The following is a 21848-nucleotide window of genomic DNA, read 5'->3' as shown; positions in this document are numbered from 1 at the left end:
ATTTTAATCGACATAATAAAACAGACTAAAACGGTCTTCCCTTTGAATGTTCCGCCCTGTCCGAATGGCAACACATGACACTGCATGGGAATGAATAAAAATGACAGGGACAATCAGGGAATATGCAAACCAGGCCATTTAACCCGCAAGGCGGTGTGAGATTGTATCACTCAGGCAGAGGGCGCTCGGTTTCAGAGGATTTGCGTTTTTTTTTTGGGAGAAATAATCACGGTATCACGGGGTTGATATGTTTGAGAGTAATCTGAGAAACAGAGGTCGTTTATAATCGCAATGAAAGTAAACTATTTTGGTTTACCAAGTTTGCACTTGATTGTGTGTGCATCGGTTTACTACTTTTAATTGCGTTTGGAACGCGAAAGCAGTCTGCTGAAAGCTATGGTTAAAGTTAGATCCCGGTAGTCGAATAAAAGTCAAGACAGGAGACAAAAAAGAGACCTTCGTTGAGAAGAAAAACGCGCATGGAAACCGTACCTTTACTTATATTTTCTTTGATCAGTTTCTGCTCCATTAATTTATTTTTGGTAACCACTGCCTTTGTTTCTGGAGTTAACGAGGAGGAACATCGGAGAAAGATGTAAACCACAACCATGTGGTATATTTTGTTTCCATGTAAGTACTACAGTGTAGCAATTTTCATTATTACAGGATGCGTTTTTTAAATAATGATATGCCATGGTAATGGCAAGTGGCCACAATATGAACAAGGAAGTGCTAGAATTTCAAGAATAAATAAATAGGCAACAGGATATACACTACCTACTCCCCTAACGCTCCCTTTAAACTTCTTATTTACGTGTTTTACCTAATCACGTTGTTTTTGTTTTCATATGAACTTTCAATTCGAATCAGCGAGCCTACAGTCTGACCTGTTTGTATTGGCAGTGACCCAATCTGCCAGATTTCTATTACATCGCTTTAAAGGAGAAAGATTTGACTTTTTGAGAGAATTCCAAACAGGCGTATATGAAAATGTATTTAATGCATAAGTCTTGTTTATTTTAGTCCTACTACTGTTAATTATTAATAATTTCCATGTATTATTTATATCTTATTAATAAAGCATACTTTCATGTTATATATGTATTTGCTGTGAACTCATATTTTATTAAGAACGCAGAATTTTAGTTTTAATTACATACTGCTTCATACAACTGATATTTTTTACCAGTTGGGCTATCATTGCCTCATAGCTGTAAACAGGAAATTGCTAACACACTGAAGGTGAGGCTATTTAATGTAATATGACACACTAATGGCCTGGCAAATTGTATGGTGTGAGTGACAATGTGCTAACACAAGAACATCTTTTAGAATAACTTGGTCCGTATGTGTACAAAGTTGTACAACAAAATCTTGGTCCTTTTATGGAGAAAGAAACTGGTCTGTCTGGCACACTCCGCAGCCACAGCCCAAAAGCTTCGCCAATTTGTTATTGTTGATGTGATTTGTTGGTCTGTCTTTAGGTTCTCGGGTGATGTCATTAACATGACACGTGGTGGCGCAGGGACCGAAGCTGGCAGCGGCGGCTGACAGACTTGTCCAGCAGCAAATCAGGATGCATGTCTCTTCGATGGGTGTCAGCAAACTGTGCTTCCTGTTCTCCCTGGCTTTCTGTGCCCTCCTGCTGCTTCTCATCCCAGCCCTTCAGCCTTCGCAGCATCAGGGGGACCTGCCCCAGCCCCGGGCCCAGAACAAGGCTGCCCAAGCTGGCATAGGGATTGGCAAAACTCCACTGCGCCCTGGAGGTCTGGTGGTCCCTCTCCAGGCAGATGTGGGGAAGGTGACAGTGTGGCACAATGGTATGGATGGTGACTCTACATGGAATGCCACTCCCAGAGAGTCCAAGAGAACGGGGACTGGCGACCAGAACTATGAAGCTGCCCATGGAGACACCTGGGGCACTGAGAAGAATACCCTTTCTCTGACAGGTTTGGAGGGGAAATCCCTTCACAGAGGTGGGAATAATGCGGTAGATGGATGGTCTCGCTCCAGGGATCCCCTTGAGCTCAAAGACATTTTCATAGCAGTGAAGACCACCAAGAAGTACCACAAGTCCAGACTGGATCTGCTGTTTCAGACCTGGGTGTCCAAAGCCAAAGAAGAGGTAAATAGGAAAAAAGGAAATAATGAAGACTGTATGTCAGTAAACCACTGCTAAATTCAGTTTCTCACCAGTCTTCCCTTTTCTACAGGATATTGATAACATATGAACCTTTAAAGGAAAGGTTATGTGCAGCTATTATATGGCCAATTCTGGTTGAATATTCTACCGTTCTAGCCAGGCATGCGGCAGTTTCATTTACTCAGACATGTCTTGGAGGCAGATCCGCCATAATGACAAGAAATAAATGTGATTGGTTGACTCAAGATAGAGGGCGGAGCTTGTATTTCATAATGCTGAATGCTCCAGGAGTAAATTTGACCCCGGTTTATGCTTGTCCCTAACCTTAACCCCTACCCTAACAAACCTTACCTAACCATGCCCTTACTCTAAACATTTTAAATGTAACCTTAATTTGACTGACTTCAGAGACAGGATTTAAGCTCTGCCTTATCAATTGAGTCAACCAATCACATTCATTTTTGCTTTAAAAGCAGACCAAGCCCCTAAGATTTGAGTAAGTACTATAGCTATTACAAGTAGCGACATCTGGTACAGTGTAGCTAGCTATCCCGTCTGCTCCATATTTGCACACAGCTCAAGCACTTAGAATTTAGGCATTTTGCATAGCCTTTTATCCAGAGCGACTTACTGGAGTGATTAGTGTTAAGTGCCTTGCTCAAGGGCACTGATACATTTGGAGTAGGACGTGAAAAAATATCTAAACTATTAGCCCGCTTTGGCCAAGGTAATATGCTCCTGTGCTTCAGAATGAAGACAAATGCGTCTGGAGCACTGAGGCCATATGGAATCACTTGGCTAGATGGATCCGTGGAGAGGCCAGCTCCATCACTGCGCATGAAAGAACAGTGAACAGACCCGTTTAGGCACAATGAAATGTTTCTTCCTAGACTGGCCTACATTAATATTGCCTTATGGGTTTAATTTGTCTACATTTCTACTCTACGCTGTAAGTGTAAACTGCATTGAATGTGCAGAAAGCTACAGTAGTAGGCTTTATTTTACAGCTGATATTGATTTTCTTTGTCTCTTGCGCATCAGCATTCTCCAAAGTTGGACTACATTACAGTATATGGTGGGACCACATGAGCTTATACTCCTGTAAGGCCCAGTTATTCAAGACTTCTAACCTAACACTTCAGTATAACCTTATATGCGTGTGGCACAAACCTAACAAGTTGCAATGTTTAAATCTGTTTCAGAAGTCTTGTTGTAGACTACCTGTGCATGTTGTTCCACTCTGTTTAGAATTCCAGCATCCACACTGAGCCAGTTTGAGTTTAGCATAATATGAGTATATTATACTCCATCGATCGCGGCGTTGAAAAGCACAAACCATGATAAAGTACTTGCAGTCAGTCAGCCATCTATATGCAGCTAAGCTGTTTGTTGTGAAATTCACTGGCAATCGTATTTTTCTTAATATAATTTTAAATATAGCTTCAACATTTCAAATGAGATTTTCCTAGTTAATTATGCAGCTGTCTCTGAATGTACTGTAATTAGACCGGCACGGAGAGCGAGCTTGGTCAGGGTACCCACAACCTTCTGGCACACAGCCGTGAAGGACACTGAGAGTCGTAAACTGATATCCAAGTTCATAAACAGTGTTACTGCAGTTATTGGGGACCTTTATAATTATTTAGTACTTAACTTTATGAAGGGTAGTTAATTTAAAAGGGGAGTGAGTCGTTTTACAGTACATAGGGAGAGTACAAACGGACAACACTTTCTTTTTTTAAATGTGATAAATAAAGAAGTATTTTAAGGCACTAAGTTGTACCATCCCTCTCCCTCTCCATACTTTACGACCTATCCATGAAGGAGTTAGGCCTATGGGTTTTTGGTCAGCAAGCAGGGGTTCGTGAGGTCACGCAGACAGGTGGTCGTTGCCCAAGGAGTGTGGGAAATGCAGGGCAGGTAGGCTAGGAGACTGGAGTCTGTCCCATAAAGGAAAACGAGCCAAGTTAAACCGTATCGTGGTGCAGTCCATTCTCCCAAGTTCTCTCATTAATGTTTGCACAGCCAGCTCTCTCTCTCCCCACTATGCACTAAACCAGTGAGCAACAGAATGTTTTTGTTCAGCATAAAATTACCGTTGGATCTATTACATGGCTGTTTTGGAGTAATAGCATTTAGATTCTGCAATCAAGCTAATGTGTTTTGAGTTCCCGCTTCTGTGAACAAAAATGACGTGGGCAAATTAATGAGTCTTGGATCCTATTTTGACAAAACAACCGTCATGCATTCCATGAAGTCTTGCTTGGCGCTGGAAGCCAAATGAGTCCATTTATGTGATATGATTTGTGTTCATAGATCCCAATGCTTGGCAGAGGCAAGCCTACATATTTGTCCGATCTTTTTGGTATGGTTGTAATTATAATAATGCATTGTATGTTGTGAATTGTTTCAGTGCCTCATAAAACATACTTTTTGGTCACATTTTTGGCCCATGACATTACAGACTGCTTTCTTACTGTTTTTTTTTTTAAATAAAAAAATAAATAAAAAAACCAGAGGTGAATGTCAAACCCAGATGAAGGCCTTAAGCAATCTCCACTGGTGTTGATGTTGTTTATTAGGTGTTCCCTTACAGTCTGCTCAGTTAGAATCCTCCACTAAGCAATGGGAGGTTAGAAGTGTTGATCCATAAACTCACATCGAAACAGATGTTTGCCAGTTTGATTCTGAGAACACCCATGTCTTTTAGCCTTTGCCCTTGATAACCCTTGTCCCTCTCGGCACGCAGTGTCCCGTCAGTGGATGGCTTAAGCTTGCGTTAGTTGTATCATCTAGTTGGGATTCGGTGATCTGTTTAAACAGCACTGTAATGAACCACAGATGCTGGAGTATGGATGGGATTGAAGTGCAGGACAGACTTGTGGCTAAACGGCAGCTCACCTCTGTGTGTATGTGTTTGTTAAAGGTCTTTGTGGATTGTTAAACCTTTTTGGCAGGGAAAAAACATATAATTGTGCGTACTTTTATTGGGCTTACTTTTATGTTTAGGTATTACTGGTTAGGGATACGGTTAGGCATTAGGGCTAAGTTAATTTTAAGCGTGCTGGTAGGTTGTTGAGGGTAGGTTAAGGTTTAGTGAACAAGGGAACATGGATTTCTGAATTAGGTCTCAGGTCCCTACAAGGACCAGAGACCGTGCGTGCATTTGGAGGGAAACCCATGGCTGCCAGGGGACATGGATAGATTAGGGACATGATGGTTTGTGTATATGCAGGAAGGGTGGAAAGGCATGGCAGCTGCTGGTCGCATGCCCTGTGTGTGCCTGAGTATAAGAAGGGTTGGGAGGCCCGTGTGGGGGGGGGGCTGGGGGGGGGGCATGTGTGTGTGTGTGGTGTGCTATAGACCCCCGGATGGAGGAAGTTTCTGGGCAACCCGAGAGCAAGGAGACGTGTGTGTGTGTGTGTGTGTGTGCAGGGGGGAATGCACTGCTGTTTTTGCTCTCACTCTTTCTGTCTGCAGAAAGCTCTGCCCTCCACCCCTTCGGTAGGGGGACCGGTTGCCAAGGGGTGCAGATCAAATCTGGGGAAGGAGGGTTGGGTGGCTGAACAGGGAAGGCAGGGGGGTGGGGAGATACTGGGGTCTGTCTCCTCTCTCTGTTTGGTTGAGGGACGGAGGTGGGAGGGGCGGTGTTTAGGGGATAAGTTAGGGGGAATGGCAAGCAAGCAAGGGAGGGATGAGGAAAAGTCTAACCCTTCCAAAGACGGGGGCTCCCCAGTTTCCACCCAGGGATCTGTGGGTTCCTCTCGAATAGAGGTCTACAGGCTAAAGAGCACAGCTGGTTGGAATAGGGTAAAACCACAGAGGACGGTGTCTGGGTAAAACGGTTCAGAATGTTCAGTTTGCTTTGCATTTTATTTAGATAAATGACTACATATTTAATATCAATATAAGGTATGTTTGTAATGTGTCCAAATATTGACAGAATGACTAGAGTAATCATCTGATCGAGGTAAACGTGACGTGTGTGTGCAGAAGATCTAAACCGCCGCAGAGTTCAAAGACAGCATTGTGCCACAGTCTCACTGTGTCTGCTGTCTATTGGCCACCTGCAAAACCATCAACAAAGACCAGTCTTGTTCTCCAAGTGGGACCATTGGCCCTGACTGGTACAAGGTCCAGGCAGTTATCAATCTTTAGGTTAACAAGGTCAAGACAATTGGGGGATAATCTTTACGAGCATCAGTTAAGAGCAGCAGCTGTGTAGTTCCACTGATTTACTGTATGTGGTGGTGTCTGGCTCAGTAGTTGTTTTACTGTTTGGAAACCCAGATGGCGTGAAGAGCAGTGAGATCTCCAGACAGATCCGGGGATCAAATGGAACGGAACCCAACCTCCTTTTGGGTTTGCAGAATAGTGTGACTAAACACTGATCAAAGGTCTGTGTGTTTGTTTCCCCTGACTAATGGTTACGCTGAAGAATCAAGATGGGTAAGCTGATCCTAGATCTGTGGCTATGGGCAATGTCTACCTGCAGCTGAGTTTGGTGGGTGTTTGCTGGGTTTATTTGGGCTTGTGTCCCAGGGCAGGCGTCAGGTAAACCTGTCTAGCTGAGTGAATTCCGCCTCAAGGCTTTACTTCTGTCTGCATGTGTCACAGCTCTTTAGTATCTGGGTCTTTCAAATGTGGAAACTATTTTAAAAATATTTTGTCTGTGTTTATATGGGCAATGGAGGCTTTACCCTGCATTGTAGCAACTTCATAGGAACTAGAGTCGACCTAGGTTATATTTAAAATACTTTCAAAGGATGTCATCACTTTTGGTCTGTGTTCTTAAGTGCACATACGTGTGTGTTCTTTCAATAGACTGTCAGAGAATGTACACCGTCTACATTCATCTACTGCGCCAGAATAGCTCCAGACTGGCAGGCGGACGTAACCTGGTAGAATTCTGTGTAAAACCTCAGAATCTGGGCCCCCGATCCAGGACAGGTCTGGCAACCACACTGCTTTCTGAGCCGTTTATGCCCTTCTGGATGACCAGGGCTGTGCTGGATTGCCAGGGTGGCTGGGCCCGACCGTTTTTAATCAGGGAGACTCTTTGTTTGCCTGCCATAGTCTGGCCCGGGCCTGTGAGTGAATGTGCGTGTGTGTCTGAGAGTGTCACATGCCTGTGGTGTCCTGTTTCGTTTTCCGCCAGACCTTGTGCTGATGCCAGCGTCTCCCAGGGCACCAGGGGAAGAGAGGGCACGCCACTGGGCACGAGGCTGAGAGATGACTGGAGGATAAAAGAATGGGGGGGAGGCAGGGAGGGAGGAAAGGGAGGGGGAACACTAAGGGGGAAGAGGGGAGGAGAGAGGGGAAAGCAGGCTAGGAAGAGAGGGCACGCCACTGGGCACGAGGCAGACAGGCTCAGCGAGGAGGATCGGAGGGGTAAGAAAAAAGAAGAGACTGAGGACAGGGAAAAAGGGAGCATGCTGTGTATCTGCCGAGTGCCAGAGAGAAAGGACCCAGAGTGGTTTGCTGTTTTGTTGAGTTTTGGCACTGTGTGATTGTTTTATCCTACCGCTCCACGCCATGAACCAGCCGCCTAGGACAAGGAGGCCTAGTTGTGCCAGCCAAATATTCCATCTCTTTTCCCTCCGCCCCTCTCTTCTTTCCCGTCTGTCTGTTCCCACCCTCACCCGTCTATTAGGAAGACAATGGACTGCTTCATGGTGCCCTTTGCTTGGTCACGCGTGTCTGTGTGTGTTGTCCCCAGGTGGAAACCATGTCTGTGTTGACCATCTCTCTTTGTGTCTTCCCCAGACCTTTATATTCACTGATGGGGAGGATACAGAACTGAGGAAGAGAGCAGGTAAGACAGGACAGTCTTCCATAGGTTGAGTATGGGGCCATAAATAAGACGCTGTGTTTTATCACTGGACCTTTTAAAGGCCCGGGGCAGTCCAAAAATGTTTTTCTTTGGATATTTTCACAATTCAAGGTTGTGAGTTATTTGGTGGAGGAAACAAATCCTGGAACGTCGGCATGTTTTGGTGGGTTGGTTCCTTTGGTCAACTGCACGATGGGCTGATGATTGTAACAGACTAATGACTACTCATCTGGTTAATGGTGTTGATTGTAGATTCTAGTGGATTCTCCTTTCTTCTCTCTCTCAGGGGATAATGTCATCAACACTAACTGTTCGGCAGCTCACACTCGGCAGGCTCTGTGCTGTAAGATGTCAGTGGAGTACGACAAGTTCATTGAGTCGCAGAGGAAGTGAGTCTTCTGTTATACACTACTGTATGCTAGTCACCATCCTGTTGCTAAAAACATTGCTTTTAAATGAGTTCTGTATGTTTTAGACATGACCAGTATGCAGCCAGTAAAGTGTAGGTGTTCTCGGCTACCCTGATTGGAGACCCTATACATGTCCCACATGCTTGCTGTTTTTGGCCTGCAGCCTTTGTCAGTAATAAAGACCGCCTCTCTCGTGTAAAGGAGGACTGTACTTTCTCCACTGCTGCCAAGAGGAAATGTCTATATTGTGACATTATCTCACTTGTGAAATTCTGTGTTTGGATAAGAAGGTCAACAGATGACTAGTACTGCAGGTCTTCACATCGCTTGGCCAAGCACAGACTGGAGGAAGGTCGATTAAAAAACACTGACACGTTCGCTTCCAGTCTCATAAACTTTGCTAGTTGATTAACTGCTTGCTATACATTGCAGTGGACACGACCATCAGTGTTGTGACAACGTGATGTGAACAAACGAACACTTCAGTAATCAACTTTCGCGTATTTATACTTTCTAGGGAAAGTGTGGGGGAGGAGGACACGGATTCTAAAATCCTAAACCTTCATTCCTCTCCCTTTTTCTCCCCCACACTCCGTGTCCTCCTCCCCCAGGTGGTTCTGCCATGTGGATGATGATAACTATGTGATCGTACCCAGTCTGTTGAAACTGCTGTCCTCCTACCACCACACTCAGGATGTGTACCTGGGCCGGCCCAGCCTCGACCACCCCATAGAGGCTGCAGAGAGGGTCAAGAGTGATGGATCAGTGAGTACATCCTGCCTGCCTGTCTCCATGCCACTTATCTCATTCTTTTCCCTCTCTGTACCCTCTCTCTCTCCTTCACTTATGTTCATGCTTCGCGGCTTCTGCAGGAACTGCAAACAGTGATACGGCATCTTCATCCAAACGCATTATTTCCTTGAAAACCTGATGCGGGGACTCCGATCAGGCATTTTGTTTAAAGCGGGCCTGCAACATGAGGTGAACTGACCTCTGACCCCTGTGTTCTTCACCCAGGTGTCAGTGAAGTTCTGGTTTGCCACAGGAGGAGCAGGGTTTTGTATCAGCCGTGGTCTTGCCCTCAAGATGAGTCCATGGGCTAGGTGAGTTTAGACAGAAACTCTACATTCTTTTTGTTTCCATGTACAGTAGCTACACTGGTTGTCAAGGTGTCTCTAATTCTCTTGCTTCTCCTCCTGCACTCTCTTCCCTCACACCCGCACCTCCCCCCTTTCCCTCACCCATGTCTTCTCCACCCCCAGCTTGGGAAACTTTATCAGTACGGCAGAGAAGATCCGTCTCCCTGACGACTGCACCATGGGTTACATCATTGAGGCGCTGCTGGAGGTGGCGCTGACACACATTCATCTCTTCCACTCTCACCTGGAGAACCTACAGAGGCTGCCCACGGATACTGTCCTGGAGCAGGTAGGAGTGGCTGGGTTGTGTCCGTCTGTTTGTTTTCATTAGTCAGAGGAAGACAGTTGGGTGTTTTGAGATGGACAGAAACGTGACACACATGCTACCTGTTACCAACTGTTATGAGCCTTGTGTGTGTTTTTTGTGTGTAGGTCACGCTGAGCTACGGGGGCTTTGAGAACAGGAGGAATGTGGTCAGCATTAGGGGAGCCTTCTCTCTGGTAGAGGACCCCTCACGGTAAAGAATATTAATCCAACATTCACTTAATGTCAGAGCAACATTAAACCAATATCTAGCCAGCATTCACCCAACATTGAGAAAGTTCAAGAATTTGTAGGGGGTAATGACCAAAAGGTTGCTGGAAATACTCCCAGAGCTGACATGTCTCCCTTGCCCTCTCCATATCCCCTCTTACTACTGCTGCTCTCTGACACTCCCTCTCTCCAGGTTTAAGACTGTCCACTGCCTACTTTACCCAGAGACTGACTGGTGCCCCGGGACCAATCACCATTGAAGGCCACTACAGTATATCTACAATACGTCCTACCAACCTATGTGACTGTGTGTCTATGTGTATGCTATGCTTTTGTCATGGAAAGACCATCATTTGGTTTGCTAAAGCCATTAGGGCCTGAAACCCGGGTGAAACCATCATTACCACTTGAGTCTCACGCCATGAGAAGAGATTAAATGAGATGGGGAGAAATGAGGTATGTGCAGTGAGGATGGCTGGTCATTTTAATAGGTTGGAGAACTGGAGTCGGTCATCACTGCCCGCCACTCTACTCACTGCAGGAAGTTGTCCGGTTTGGTTGTTGCCAGACTCATGTTTCACCACTTGTTTTTGTTATCGCTTAAAATCCCAAATTGTATGGATTTTCAACATGTTCCAGAAATGTGTCCTTTAAGGGAGCGTTAAGGTGATTGAATGACTGTTGATAAGGTACCTTATAACACAGAACAGGGTGACATTTTAATTTATTTGCTTTTAGGTCCTTGACATTTAACAGACTGATTTATTGTTTAGTCAAAGATTAAAACATTTGATTCCAGTTTTACAGGAGTAAATGTGAGCTCTATGTGCCACTTTTTAATGACAAATGTTGTCTTGCTCCTCATGTCCTTATGTTTATTTCGTATTAGAAGGGTTTCAAAGTGGTTTATGTGTTACCAAATGCTTTACCCCTCAATCAATGCTTTTAACATCAACAGTACATACCCAAAGATTATGTAAGTACCTGACATGTCAGTGGAATATACTTTGGAAATGCGTAGAGCCCATAATGAAGCTATAATATGAATTCAAAATAACACACAGCCCTCCAGAAGCCAAAACTGACTCTGGAACAAACATTTCTAAAGATCAGTTTTTTTTATCTCTACAGTGTTTCCCCTGATGCTGCCAAATTGACTACACATTATGCAATCGTCTTACTTCTCACGTACATTATTTCTGCATGCTCTGAAGTTTCATTGGTGTGATTGAAATGTGTGATATTGAGCTGGAAGTATGAAGTGTATTTTCCAGTCTCCCATTCTCTTTTTTGCACAAAAGCACTAGAATCAAAACTCAGAATCTGTCCTCTATGCCCACTGCTGGTCAGTGGTTGAGCGAGACTGGAAGAGAGAAGTCTGACTCAGTCAGTTTGGGATTGGTCCTTGTCCTTTACTGTCTTCCTTTTACTGTTGATGTTACACTTTGTTCTTTGTGAAATAAAGCATGATTTGCTGCATTGCCAAACATTGCTCAAAAACAGCTTGTCCCTTTGCTACAGTGATTCATTTTTTCATGATTATAATATCTGATTTTTTAATCAATTACAAACATAGTGAAAAACAATAAGAAGGCACAACAAACACTGGTAATTTTACTGTTGTTATAACACAAATAAGAAGACAGATGAGTTTCAACTTCGCTTGAGGTTTTGTTTTTTACTTGGTTTTTACCCTGTAAAACAACGTGCTTGGCCAAGAAGCTTGGCAGTGAGCTAATTCATGGGGGTGTATTTAATGTTTTATTGGAGCATATTATGAAAAAAATTGCATTGAAGATAACTCTGATATAATTGATTTATTCATTGCAGGGATTTCTGTCTGTCTAAAACGCAATGGAGAATTTGACAACTAAGCCTGTAATGAAGTCTGTCAGATTAAGGATCAGTTTATAGCTTTTTAGACAATAATAACACTACTGTACATGTAAAAAGGTGGGACCTTGAACAGCACTGCTCTTATGAGTGATACATGCCCAGCATTCCCACAAGGCAACGTTTCAATGCTGTAATAAAACAGGCCCAGATGATTCCACCCAACCGAGGGAGGTCCTGGAGCAAGAGTGGATTTATTACTATGAGAGTCTGGGTCTTAATCACTATAGAGCCAGAACAACAATTCAACTGGTTTAGAACAGTACTTAATCGCAGTTGTAATAACTCCTGAGTTTGAAGCCATGTCCAATGATTATACCAGGATTTGGAAAATGTTCTGTAACTTTCACATAAAGACGTGTAGTGCTTTTTGAGTAGACTTTATTGGCTAATTCGATACACAAAAAAAAACTATTATCTAAACCATGGGATCTATAATCCAAAACACATGCTTTGGAACCCATCCTTTAAGATTCTTAGTGGAGGATATATCCCTTTGAAAATCGAGTAAGGGAAGACTAGTAGAATTCCTAGTTCCTATCATAATTGTAAGAAAAGACCCTCATCAATCGAATAGGATTGGTTCCAATTAAAAAAGTCTGGACACGGAGTATCCATCTAAAACATAAATATGGTCCCCAACCAGCGGTCTATCCATACAGGGTACTTAAAGATGCATTCTGTGATTTCTGACTGCTAGTTGTAAATGCGGCCACGTCAAGCCAAAGCTGGTCCCTGAAAAGTTTGTACTATGTCATTTATTTCCAGATTGTATCATTAAATACAACCCATGAGACCATAGGCTTACTGAGGGGCTACCTCCGGGGTTCACTAGAACTGGTTATACAGTCACCAAAAAAGGCTAGGACTCATACAGTTCCTATGGAATAAGTATCTGGGTGAGAAGAGCATTAGTCAGGGAGGCCAGCAAACGGCCTATTACAACTTATAGAGTTACAGTCTTCCATTGCTGGGAGACACTGTGCATAATGCAACAATAGCCCGAGTGCTTCACAAAAGTGGCCTTTATGAGAGGCAAAAAGAAAATAACTTACACCAGATCTCGGCTAGTTTGCCAGAAGCCATATGTGAGACTCTGAGACCAAGTGGAAGATTCTATGATAAGACCAAATTAGAGCTTTTTGGCCTCAATGTTACATTTGGCACAAGCATAGCCGCACATCATCCTAAGAACACCATCCCTGCTGTCAGGCATGGTAGTGGCAGAATCATGCTAAGGGGATACTAATGCTTGTGAAGACTGATGCAAAATTGATACAGCAAAACACAAAGAAATCCCAGAAGAAAACCTTCTGAAGTCCTCAAGAGCAAACCAGAGAATTGGGAGAAGATTCATCTGCCAGCAGGTCAATGTAATTGTAATTAATTTAGAACAATGTGTAAATTTTATTTTTCACTCAGATATTTTGTGTTCATTTATGTTGTAAAAATAAAATGTGGAAAAGTCCTAGGGGGTTGTATACTTTTGAGAGCCACTGTATAGAGTGGTACCTCAACATTTAATCCTAAAGGATTTTTCGACTAATGTTTTTAAAATTCTACAATAAAACAGAATGAAAATGCAGTAATTTTAAAGTGAAAAATATCATTTTAATATTTTGTGAATTAGATGTTGTTGAATCATCTGTTCTATTCTGTAGGGTTCCTATACGCTTCTGGTCGAATTCGTCACTTTTTCTTCCAACATTTTGTGCAACGTTGTTTCCTGCTAGCGTTGTCCTAAACTTGAACTTCGAGCTCTCCGCAGTCATTCTAAACTTCATGCACAACAACACCAGAAAGGAACGACTGGGTAAATCAGTTCCACCATTACTTCATCTAAGTCTCTTGCAATATGCGACTGTTGGTTTCGAATTAAGATTTCCTGAAATCGGCATATATAACGACTTGATAGTGAGGAAGGCAAGGTATCGATTTCGTGGCTATAGCATGTGGTATTGAATGTTATATGTTGCATTCCTTTGCTCACCATTTAACTAAATTATCGACTCGGCCCTAAACTGGCAGTAATCAGGCTGAAGTACCATGGAAATCACTTTCGCAGGCAAGCGGGCCCTTGTCACAGGAGCGGGGAAAGGTAAGAAAATTACTGGCATTCAAGATTTTCAGAACTTCCTCAATTTTTAATGATACAGTGACACCGTCTGGTTTGGTTCAAAAACACATCCAAATGCACCTAGAGCTGATTTGAAGCGTAGAATAATAATAATCATTATGCATTGGACGTGTTATTGGAAGTGTTTCTTTCAACATTTGCATTTTGTCCATAAATGTCCTAACTACTGGTTGTGCGATCAGAAAATAACCAGTGATCATCAAAGAAAAAAATATATAAAGAAAAGTTTATAATTACTGAGAATGTTCAAAGTAATGATGGTGATCGCAAACTAAAGTTATATTTGTTGAAATTAAAGTACAACATGCTTCAATTATTTGACCTTTATAGTTTGAGAGTAATTTGGAGATTTAAATAGTTTTGTATTCGTTTTGCACCAACAACAATTGAACTGAACTTTTGTCTCGTTTCAAGCTTTAACTAACATCCCGCCGTCATTACCACAACGTGTGTGTCTGTGTGACCGAAGAGCTTAAACACGATCGGAATGTGTGTGTCAGGTTGGCCGTCACACTGAGAGCTCCGGTGAATAATGGCCATTGTGTCTGGGGGTATTTTCACACAGGCATCGGCCGGGCCACGGCCCTCGCTCTGGCACGGTGCGGGGCAGAGGTCATGGCTGTCACACGCACACAGGCTGACCTGGACAGCCTTTTGCTGGAGGTACCCCCCCCTGCACCCCCCATACACAACCCCCTTCCCTATACATCTCTTGTACCCCTGTAGACACCCCGCCCCCCACAGCCACTCTTGTGTCCCCCTCCCCCCAAGCTCAACCGCCTGTAGCTTGCTCTTTTGTCCCCATTGGACCTATCCGCTCCACCAGCCCTAAACACATATCTTCAGAGGCTAGCTCGTTTTCCCCGCTGCTCTTTTCATCTCCCTGTCCCGTTGTTTCCTCCCCGCTACGTGGCTGAAGACGACCAGACATTAGTTGTGGTGATTCATTGCGGTGATTCTTTCCGCTGTGGGCTCTCTCTGTGATTGGTTCTGGTGTCTGGTGCTGGTTGTTCCCTGTAGTGTCCGTCCGTCAGGCCGGTGTGTGTGGACCTAGGGGACTGGGGGGCTACGGAGGAGGCACTGCGAGAGGCCGGCCGCCATGTGGATCTCCTGGTGAATAACGCGGCCTGCGCCATGCTGCAGCCCTTCCTAGAGGTCACCCCCGACCAGTTTGACACGTAAAAGTTTCTCTCATCGCTTTCCCGTGATTTTGTTAACTCATTGTAATTCGTAGTCACAGAAGATAAACACAAGTCACTCCAAGCTCTGTGTCTTTTTTTACATATATGTTGACACATGAATATCTAAGCTAAATTCCAACCACATTCATTCATAAAGGTAACCTAATATAACAAATCACACAAACAATTAACTTTTAAACTATTTATGCAGTTAAAATAAACAGAAATGTAATTTCCTTATGTGGAAAAAGTTAGTACACCCCTAATTTTACCATGACATAAAATGTCAAATGTTTGAATCAGGTACGATAAAAGGTGCAAATGATTAGAAAATAATTTGAGTAATTTGGGGGTAAATCTGCAGAGGATATTGGCATGCCAATGTCTTTAGAGTGTTCCTGATCTCTGACAGTTTTTTCCCTTTCATTATGGTGATCATTCTTCATTCAACCAATCTATAGGTCTTCTTTGGCCTACCAGGCTGTTAGAATTGCTCCAAGTGCTTTCCTACTTTTTAATGATGTTCTTATGGTGACAGCCACCAAAAGCAGACTCCAAAGGCAAACACAAAACCTAGAAGACTACATATATACATTCAATGTTCCCAGTAAACAAATATGTATCTAATAGGTTTAACCATTATAATGCAAATTAATTTACATAAAACTTTATACTTTAATCTCTTTGTAATTGTATGATTGCCAATCTAAACCTTTTGGGTTATAGAGCCAAAATAAGACAAAAAGCTTCACTGCCCTAGTAATTACTAAAGGCACTATATATCCTCCGAAGTGGCACAAGGTTTAAGGTGGTCTTTTGTTATTGTAATGAATTACATCAGCGAAAGGCCTGCAATGACTCAGTATGGTTGTGTCGATAATTGGTTTATTGTCCCAGCTCTATTTTAAATAGAATTAGACCTATTTTAAATATTCTCTTTCATATAATAGAATGTCAAATATAGCGGCCTGGTAGCAGTATTTACATCAGGAATATTACAAACCCGACCTAATGTCTGGACATAATGGGCATTGAAAAGTGTATTCCATAAATCCATGTGTAATGTATTGATTATTTCCTTTTCCCCAGGTCCTTCAACATCAATGTGAAGGCTGCTCTCCATGTCTCTCAGGTAAGAAGACATTTTGAATTCAGTTTGAATTGGCTCACTGTAACATAACTTGTGTTTGCTTGTTTTCCTGCATTTCCATGAGCTGAAAAAATGTCTGATATTAAATTGAAACTTGAGTTAACCAGGAAATAATCAAGGGATTTTATTTTTCCATCCGCCATTGATCGTTAGAGGACCGATGTTCACGTGTCTTAGCTTCGCTAATACAAGAGAGGGAGGGTGTTTCTATTTCACACCAGAAGTTGGTTTGCCTTCCATTGACTTTTAAAAAACATATTTTTAATCCTACTGGTGAGAAACACTATCATTCCAGTATTATTAAGATATATTATGGACATATTCTGAATTAACAATGCAAACATTTTACTTAATGCACCTTTGTGTTAGGTTAGGTTCATTTTTAGTTTAAGCTTAGAGATTTAAGAAAATCTATACTTTCAAAGAAACAGTGTGTTTGTGTGGTTAGATTGTGGCCCGTGGCATGAAAGACAGAGGAACAGGAGGCTCCATAGTGAACATCTCCAGTCAGGCATCTCAATGTGCCCTCCGAGACCACACTGTCTACTGTGAGTGACCACCATCAACAGAATTTACAGATCTATGACAATATACTTTACATTTTAAGATAAACAATATATGTAATTATAAATTACTTTGTTATTTAATTTATAGCATTTGTGGAACAAATCCCATTCAAATCATGGTATCAATATTAAAAATTTTCACTCAAATGTGGAGCTTCAAAATTTATTCCAGATACTTTTGGATGATTTTGAAATGATTGAAAAAAGTGCTAATTGCACTTTCTGGACTTGGAATTTGCGCATGCTAAATTATTAGCATTTGGAAACCGAGAAAGAGAAACCAAACAAAAGCAGGGATTTGGTTTCAAACCATGTACATTGACTGCTTACAGGGTTAGGCCATTTTATAATTTGTGTAAACTATCCCTTTGAATACTACTGACTCTAAAGAAAGTGTGTGTGTGTGCATGCCCACGTCCGTTTGCATGTAGGTGCCACTAAAGGAGCTCTGGACATGCTGACTAAAGTTATGGCCCTGGAGCTGGGACCCTATCAGGTAGCTAGGAGACTGAGCAGAGAGCATACATCAATACACACATTGTTCATATGACCAGCCCATTTCATCACAGTCTGAAGCACTATGTTTACTGCCCAGCTACTGTATGTATTGATTTATTGAGTAATTGTTGATATTTTAGTTTAGTGTATTGACTAAAAGATGTATGTAATTCATAGTGGATACATGGATATATTGGTGGATTGATTATTCTATTGACTGATATGCTGTGCTACCGGCTGCTTGCTAGATCCGTGTGAACAGTGTAAATCCTACAGTAGTGATGACTGAGATGGGGAAGCTGGGCTGGAGTGACCCGAACAAGGCCAGTACCATGACCTCACGCATTCCCCTGGGACGATTCGCAGGTGACAAATTGTTTTGGTTGTATGACTGCACATTTGCGGGTGTTTGTTGTTTGTAGCAATGCTAATCATTAACGTCTGATTGCCCATACATTTAGTTGATTAAATAAATGTCATAGAACAGCATGGGTTGGTCCCTAGCTGTGTTTTTAGCGCTGGTGATCAGCCATCAAATAATAAAGTCACGTTCATAATTTAAAAAAAAAAACAAATACCATTAAGGTTCTTGAATTGTAACTTCTAATAAGGTTGACTCCTAAGAAATAAAATGTTGGCTCATCTGCAAACCTTGTCATCACCACAATACCCAGCAAATGTGTATTTCAGTTTAACTATTCAAATGTTTTTTGTACCTTAATTAACAAATTATTTATTGATGCTACACAAATATAAAATGTTCTTAAACTAATCCAATCTGTTAGATTGATTTACTGCACCTCAGTTCAGTTCAAAGGTTTATTTGTTATTTGCAATGAAATTATTGGTTTTCCTACTCCTGCCAGTGCAGTTAAAAGTTAAAAAGTAACAGTAATTATAGTATAAAAATAAGAAGATAACACAATCAATAAAAAACACTACACAAAACACACATCAATAATAATAACTATACAACTGTACAACCATGTAAAATGGCAGGTGTGCATGATATAAAGTGACAGGTGTGCATGAAATATGGATGGAAGGGAAGAGGGGTTCCTGAGTTGAGCAGCCTTACAGCCTGTGGAAAGAAGCTGTCACGTAGCCTGTTGGTTTTGGACTAAATACTCCTGTACCTTCTGCCTGACGGCAGCTTGGTAAACAGTCTGTGGCATGGGTGGCTGGGATCTGGAATGATCCGTTTGCTCCTCCTCCTACACCTCTCTGTGTGGAGATCTTGCAGGGATGGCAGGTCAGACATTGTGATGCGCTCTGATTTAATCACCCTCTGAAGTGCTTTACGGTCGAGGGCTGTGACACAGCCGGACAGGATACTCTCGATAGTGCGTCTGTAGAAGTACCCAGGAATCCATGCCAAATCTCCTTAATCGGCGTAGGAAGAATCGGCGTTTCCTGGCCTCCTTCACTACGAAATTAGAGTGAAGAGACCAGGTCAAGTCATCGCTGATTTTGACACCAAGGAACTGGATGTTGTGAACTCTTTCTACTGCAGACCCATTGATGTGTATGGGGGCGTGGTCTCCCTGCCGCTGTTTACCGTGATCAACAAACGTCTCCTTCGTTTTGCTGATATTGAGCTGGAGGTTGTTTTCCAGACACCACAAAGTCAGTGACCTTACCTTGTCTCTAAAGGCTGACTCGTCGTTGTCAGAGATCAGGCCTATGACGGTGGTGTCGTCAGCAAACTTAACGATGGTGTTGGAGATATGGGTTGCCCGGCAGTCGTGGGTGAAGAGAGAGTTCAGGAGTGAGCTCAGCACACAGCCCTGGGGGGGAGCCAGTACTGAGAGTCAGAGAGGAGGTGGTGTTACCCATTTGCACCACCTGAGGTCTGCCCATTAGGAAGTTCAGGATCCATCTGCACATAGTGGGGTCCAGACCCAGATCCCAGAACTTAACCGCCAGCTTGTAGGGCACAATGGTGTTGAATGCTGAGCTGTAGTCAATGAATAGCATTCTCACATGTGTTCCTCTTGTCCAGATGAGAGAGTGCAGAGTGGAGGGTTGGAGCAATGGCATCTTCTGTGGATCGGTTTTGTCTGTAGGCAAACTGTAGTGGGTCAAGTGTTGCAGGCATGGAGTCTGTGATGTGATTTTTAACTAGCTGCTCAAAGCCCTTAATGATGATTGGTGTGAATGCTACAGGGTGGTAGTCATTCATGCAGAGGACTTTTTGCTTTTTTGGCACAGGAACAATGCTGGACTTTTTGAAGCAGGTGGGGACCACTGACTGACGTAGCGATAGGTTGAAGATATCAGTAAAGACATCAGCCAGTTGGTCAGCCCAGACCTTGAGAACACGGCCTGAGATGTTGTCTGGTCCAGGAGTCTTGCGGGTGTTAATCCTTTTCAGGGCTTTACAGATGTCTGACCTGGTCATTTGTAAAGGGCAGCCGCCCTGGTCCATTTGAGTATCCATGCCAGGGATGATGTTCTCAAAGCGAGCATAGAAAGAGTTCAGTTCCTCTGGGAGAGAAGCAGACACTTCCCCCACACTGCCTGAATAGCCTTTATAGTCAGTGATGGTTCTCAGACCAGTCCACATGTTCCTGGTATTGGAGCCCTGGTAGAGAGATTCTACTTTGACTCTGTATTGACTTTTTGCTGTTTTTATTGCCTTCCTGAGGTCATACCTATTCTTATAATTGTCCTTGCTGCCGGAGTTGAATGCTGCAGTCCGAGCCTTTAGCATGGCATGAATACCACTGTTGACCCACGGTTTTTCATTGGGAAATGATTTTGTAGTTGTACGTCGTTGATACATTTGCTAATAAAACCGGTCACAGACTATGTGTATTCAATGATATTGCCTCCAGACACCACTCGGATTGATTTACTGCACCTGTAAGGTTGTTCCGGTTTGTGGGGTTTTACACATTTTTCCAGATTTTAAGTTTTATTGTGGTAACCCCCCCCTTTTTGATTAAGTCTGAATTTAAATGAAGATTGGTTTGACTTTAAGGCTGGTGACTGGTCATGAAAACACAACACGGTCATCCTAACCAGCTGGGTTCTTTACTCAGAACCAGTTAAGACAATTGCTGATCAGACCATGTCGGTCAGACCAGTGTGACCAGTTGAAAATGATGCTGGTCTCTGTATGTTTTTGTTGTTGCAGAGAACCAGAGAACCCAACTCTTTATCAGGCGATAAAATCTGTGTTAGATTCTAGGAATGAGTGGTGACGTGCGTGCTCTCTTCCCTGCAGAGGTAGAGGATGTTGTGAACTCTATTCTGTTCCTGCTCAGTGATAAGAGTTCAATGACCAACGGGGTCACACTGCCTGTGGACGGAGGATTCCTGGCCTGCTGACCTGACCTCCTACCTCCTCACAGTCATATTCACACTTGATTTTATGTTACCGATTACGTTATCACCCGGAGTAATAAAACCTTTATGAATCTTTGCAGTGCTTATTTTTCGTCACTTTAAGCAGATTGTTCGTTTTGAAAGTAATAGTGGTAGGGTTTTGATTCCAAACAAAGCTGCATGACGCAAATCAAAATGGGTTGTCTTCATTGTTATACATAGAAATGCATATTTCATGACCCAAAACCAGGAGAAACAAGGTAACCGTTATACAGGTACTCCTAAAGTAAAGCTTTAACAATTGAGTCAAATCTGGTGGGCAACGGAATCCTGATCACAATACTAGGTGATGTCATGGGAACATTAGCTAGCAGTGCTCATGCTCAGTAACATGATCGGCTCTAACGGTCAAGTGCTCCTTCAACTAGTTCTGACAGTTTCACCTAGATAATACATGCTAAAATGTAGTCTTTGCATTTAGATTTTGAGAATTAACAATAAAGGACACTCCCTTCTCCTGTTGATAGGTTTGGTCTGTAGTGTGCTTCGCAAGTGTTACATCAGGTCTCCCCAAGGTTGAGTATGTGGCTTTGATATTGATACAACTGGTGCATGTGAAGATTTGAGTGATGATCCCCCCAAATATTACAGACAGGTCAATTTTGCAACACAAACATACGGATGTGTAATTGCAGAATAATATTTGTCGGAGAACATTCTTGAAGATATAAACCCAGACACACTGTAAATAATGAATTAAATATTTACACACTAGCACACTCTGACAACTCACAAAAAAAACTGTTACATAGATACATTTGTATTTATTATACAAAATTGAAATATTTCACAACACTGACATGTGAAGTCATAAAAAATAAGACAAACAGTTAAACCATTATACAAGTCATCTTACAGTACATTGCCAGTGCATTAAAAAAAAAGCTTTCTTCTTAATAACAATCGGCTTGTACAACCAGTTATCCATGCAGTAGTATTTCATAGCTTTTCAGAATTCTGACCCACAGTGTTA

The 21848-nt window shown here is 42.6% G+C and overlaps 2 protein-coding genes across 6 annotated transcripts; both read left to right on the top strand.

Moving 5' to 3' along the window:
- The first annotated feature begins 120 nt into the window (after positions 1-120).
- Positions 121-11562, top strand: rfng (RFNG O-fucosylpeptide 3-beta-N-acetylglucosaminyltransferase). 2 transcript variants are annotated; one of them, XM_010863885.4, is made up of 9 exons: positions 121-630; positions 1485-2125; positions 7910-7958; positions 8263-8365; positions 8998-9151; positions 9404-9489; positions 9649-9814; positions 9958-10043; positions 10254-11562. In XM_010863885.4, the coding sequence occupies exons 2-9, from the start codon at positions 1577-1579 to the stop codon at positions 10318-10320; spliced, it is 1260 nt and encodes a 419-aa protein (XP_010862187.1). In that variant the 5' UTR covers positions 121-630; positions 1485-1576; the 3' UTR covers positions 10321-11562. The 2 variants fall into 2 exon arrangements, with proteins under 2 accessions (XP_010862187.1, XP_019902482.1); XM_020046923.2 differs by lacking the exons at positions 121-630; positions 1485-2125 and adding an exon at positions 7510-7534.
- A 2073-nt stretch (positions 11563-13635) lies between these two features.
- On the top strand, positions 13636-20912 carry dcxr (dicarbonyl/L-xylulose reductase). Of its 4 annotated transcripts, none has more exons than XM_010863858.4 (9): positions 13652-13766; positions 13982-14051; positions 14656-14753; positions 15111-15268; positions 16361-16403; positions 16870-16969; positions 17419-17483; positions 17734-17851; positions 20715-20912. In XM_010863858.4, exons 2-9 carry the CDS (start codon positions 14000-14002, stop codon positions 20816-20818), a joined length of 738 nt encoding a protein of 245 aa, XP_010862160.1. In that variant the 5' UTR covers positions 13652-13766; positions 13982-13999; the 3' UTR covers positions 20819-20912. The 4 variants fall into 4 exon arrangements, with proteins under 4 accessions (XP_010862176.1, XP_010862160.1, XP_010862167.1 ...); XM_010863865.4 differs by having other exon boundaries at positions 13652-13881; XM_010863874.4 differs by lacking the exon at positions 20715-20912 and adding an exon at positions 20625-20698 and having other exon boundaries at positions 13636-14051.
- The last annotated feature ends 936 nt before the right edge of the window (positions 20913-21848 follow it).

Source organism: Esox lucius, chromosome 5, assembly GCF_011004845.1.
Source record: "Esox lucius isolate fEsoLuc1 chromosome 5, fEsoLuc1.pri, whole genome shotgun sequence".
Lineage (NCBI taxonomy): Eukaryota > Metazoa > Chordata > Actinopteri > Esociformes > Esocidae > Esox > Esox lucius.
The sequence above is the reverse complement of the archived record's forward strand: the minus strand, read 5'-3'. Positions and strand labels throughout refer to the sequence as shown.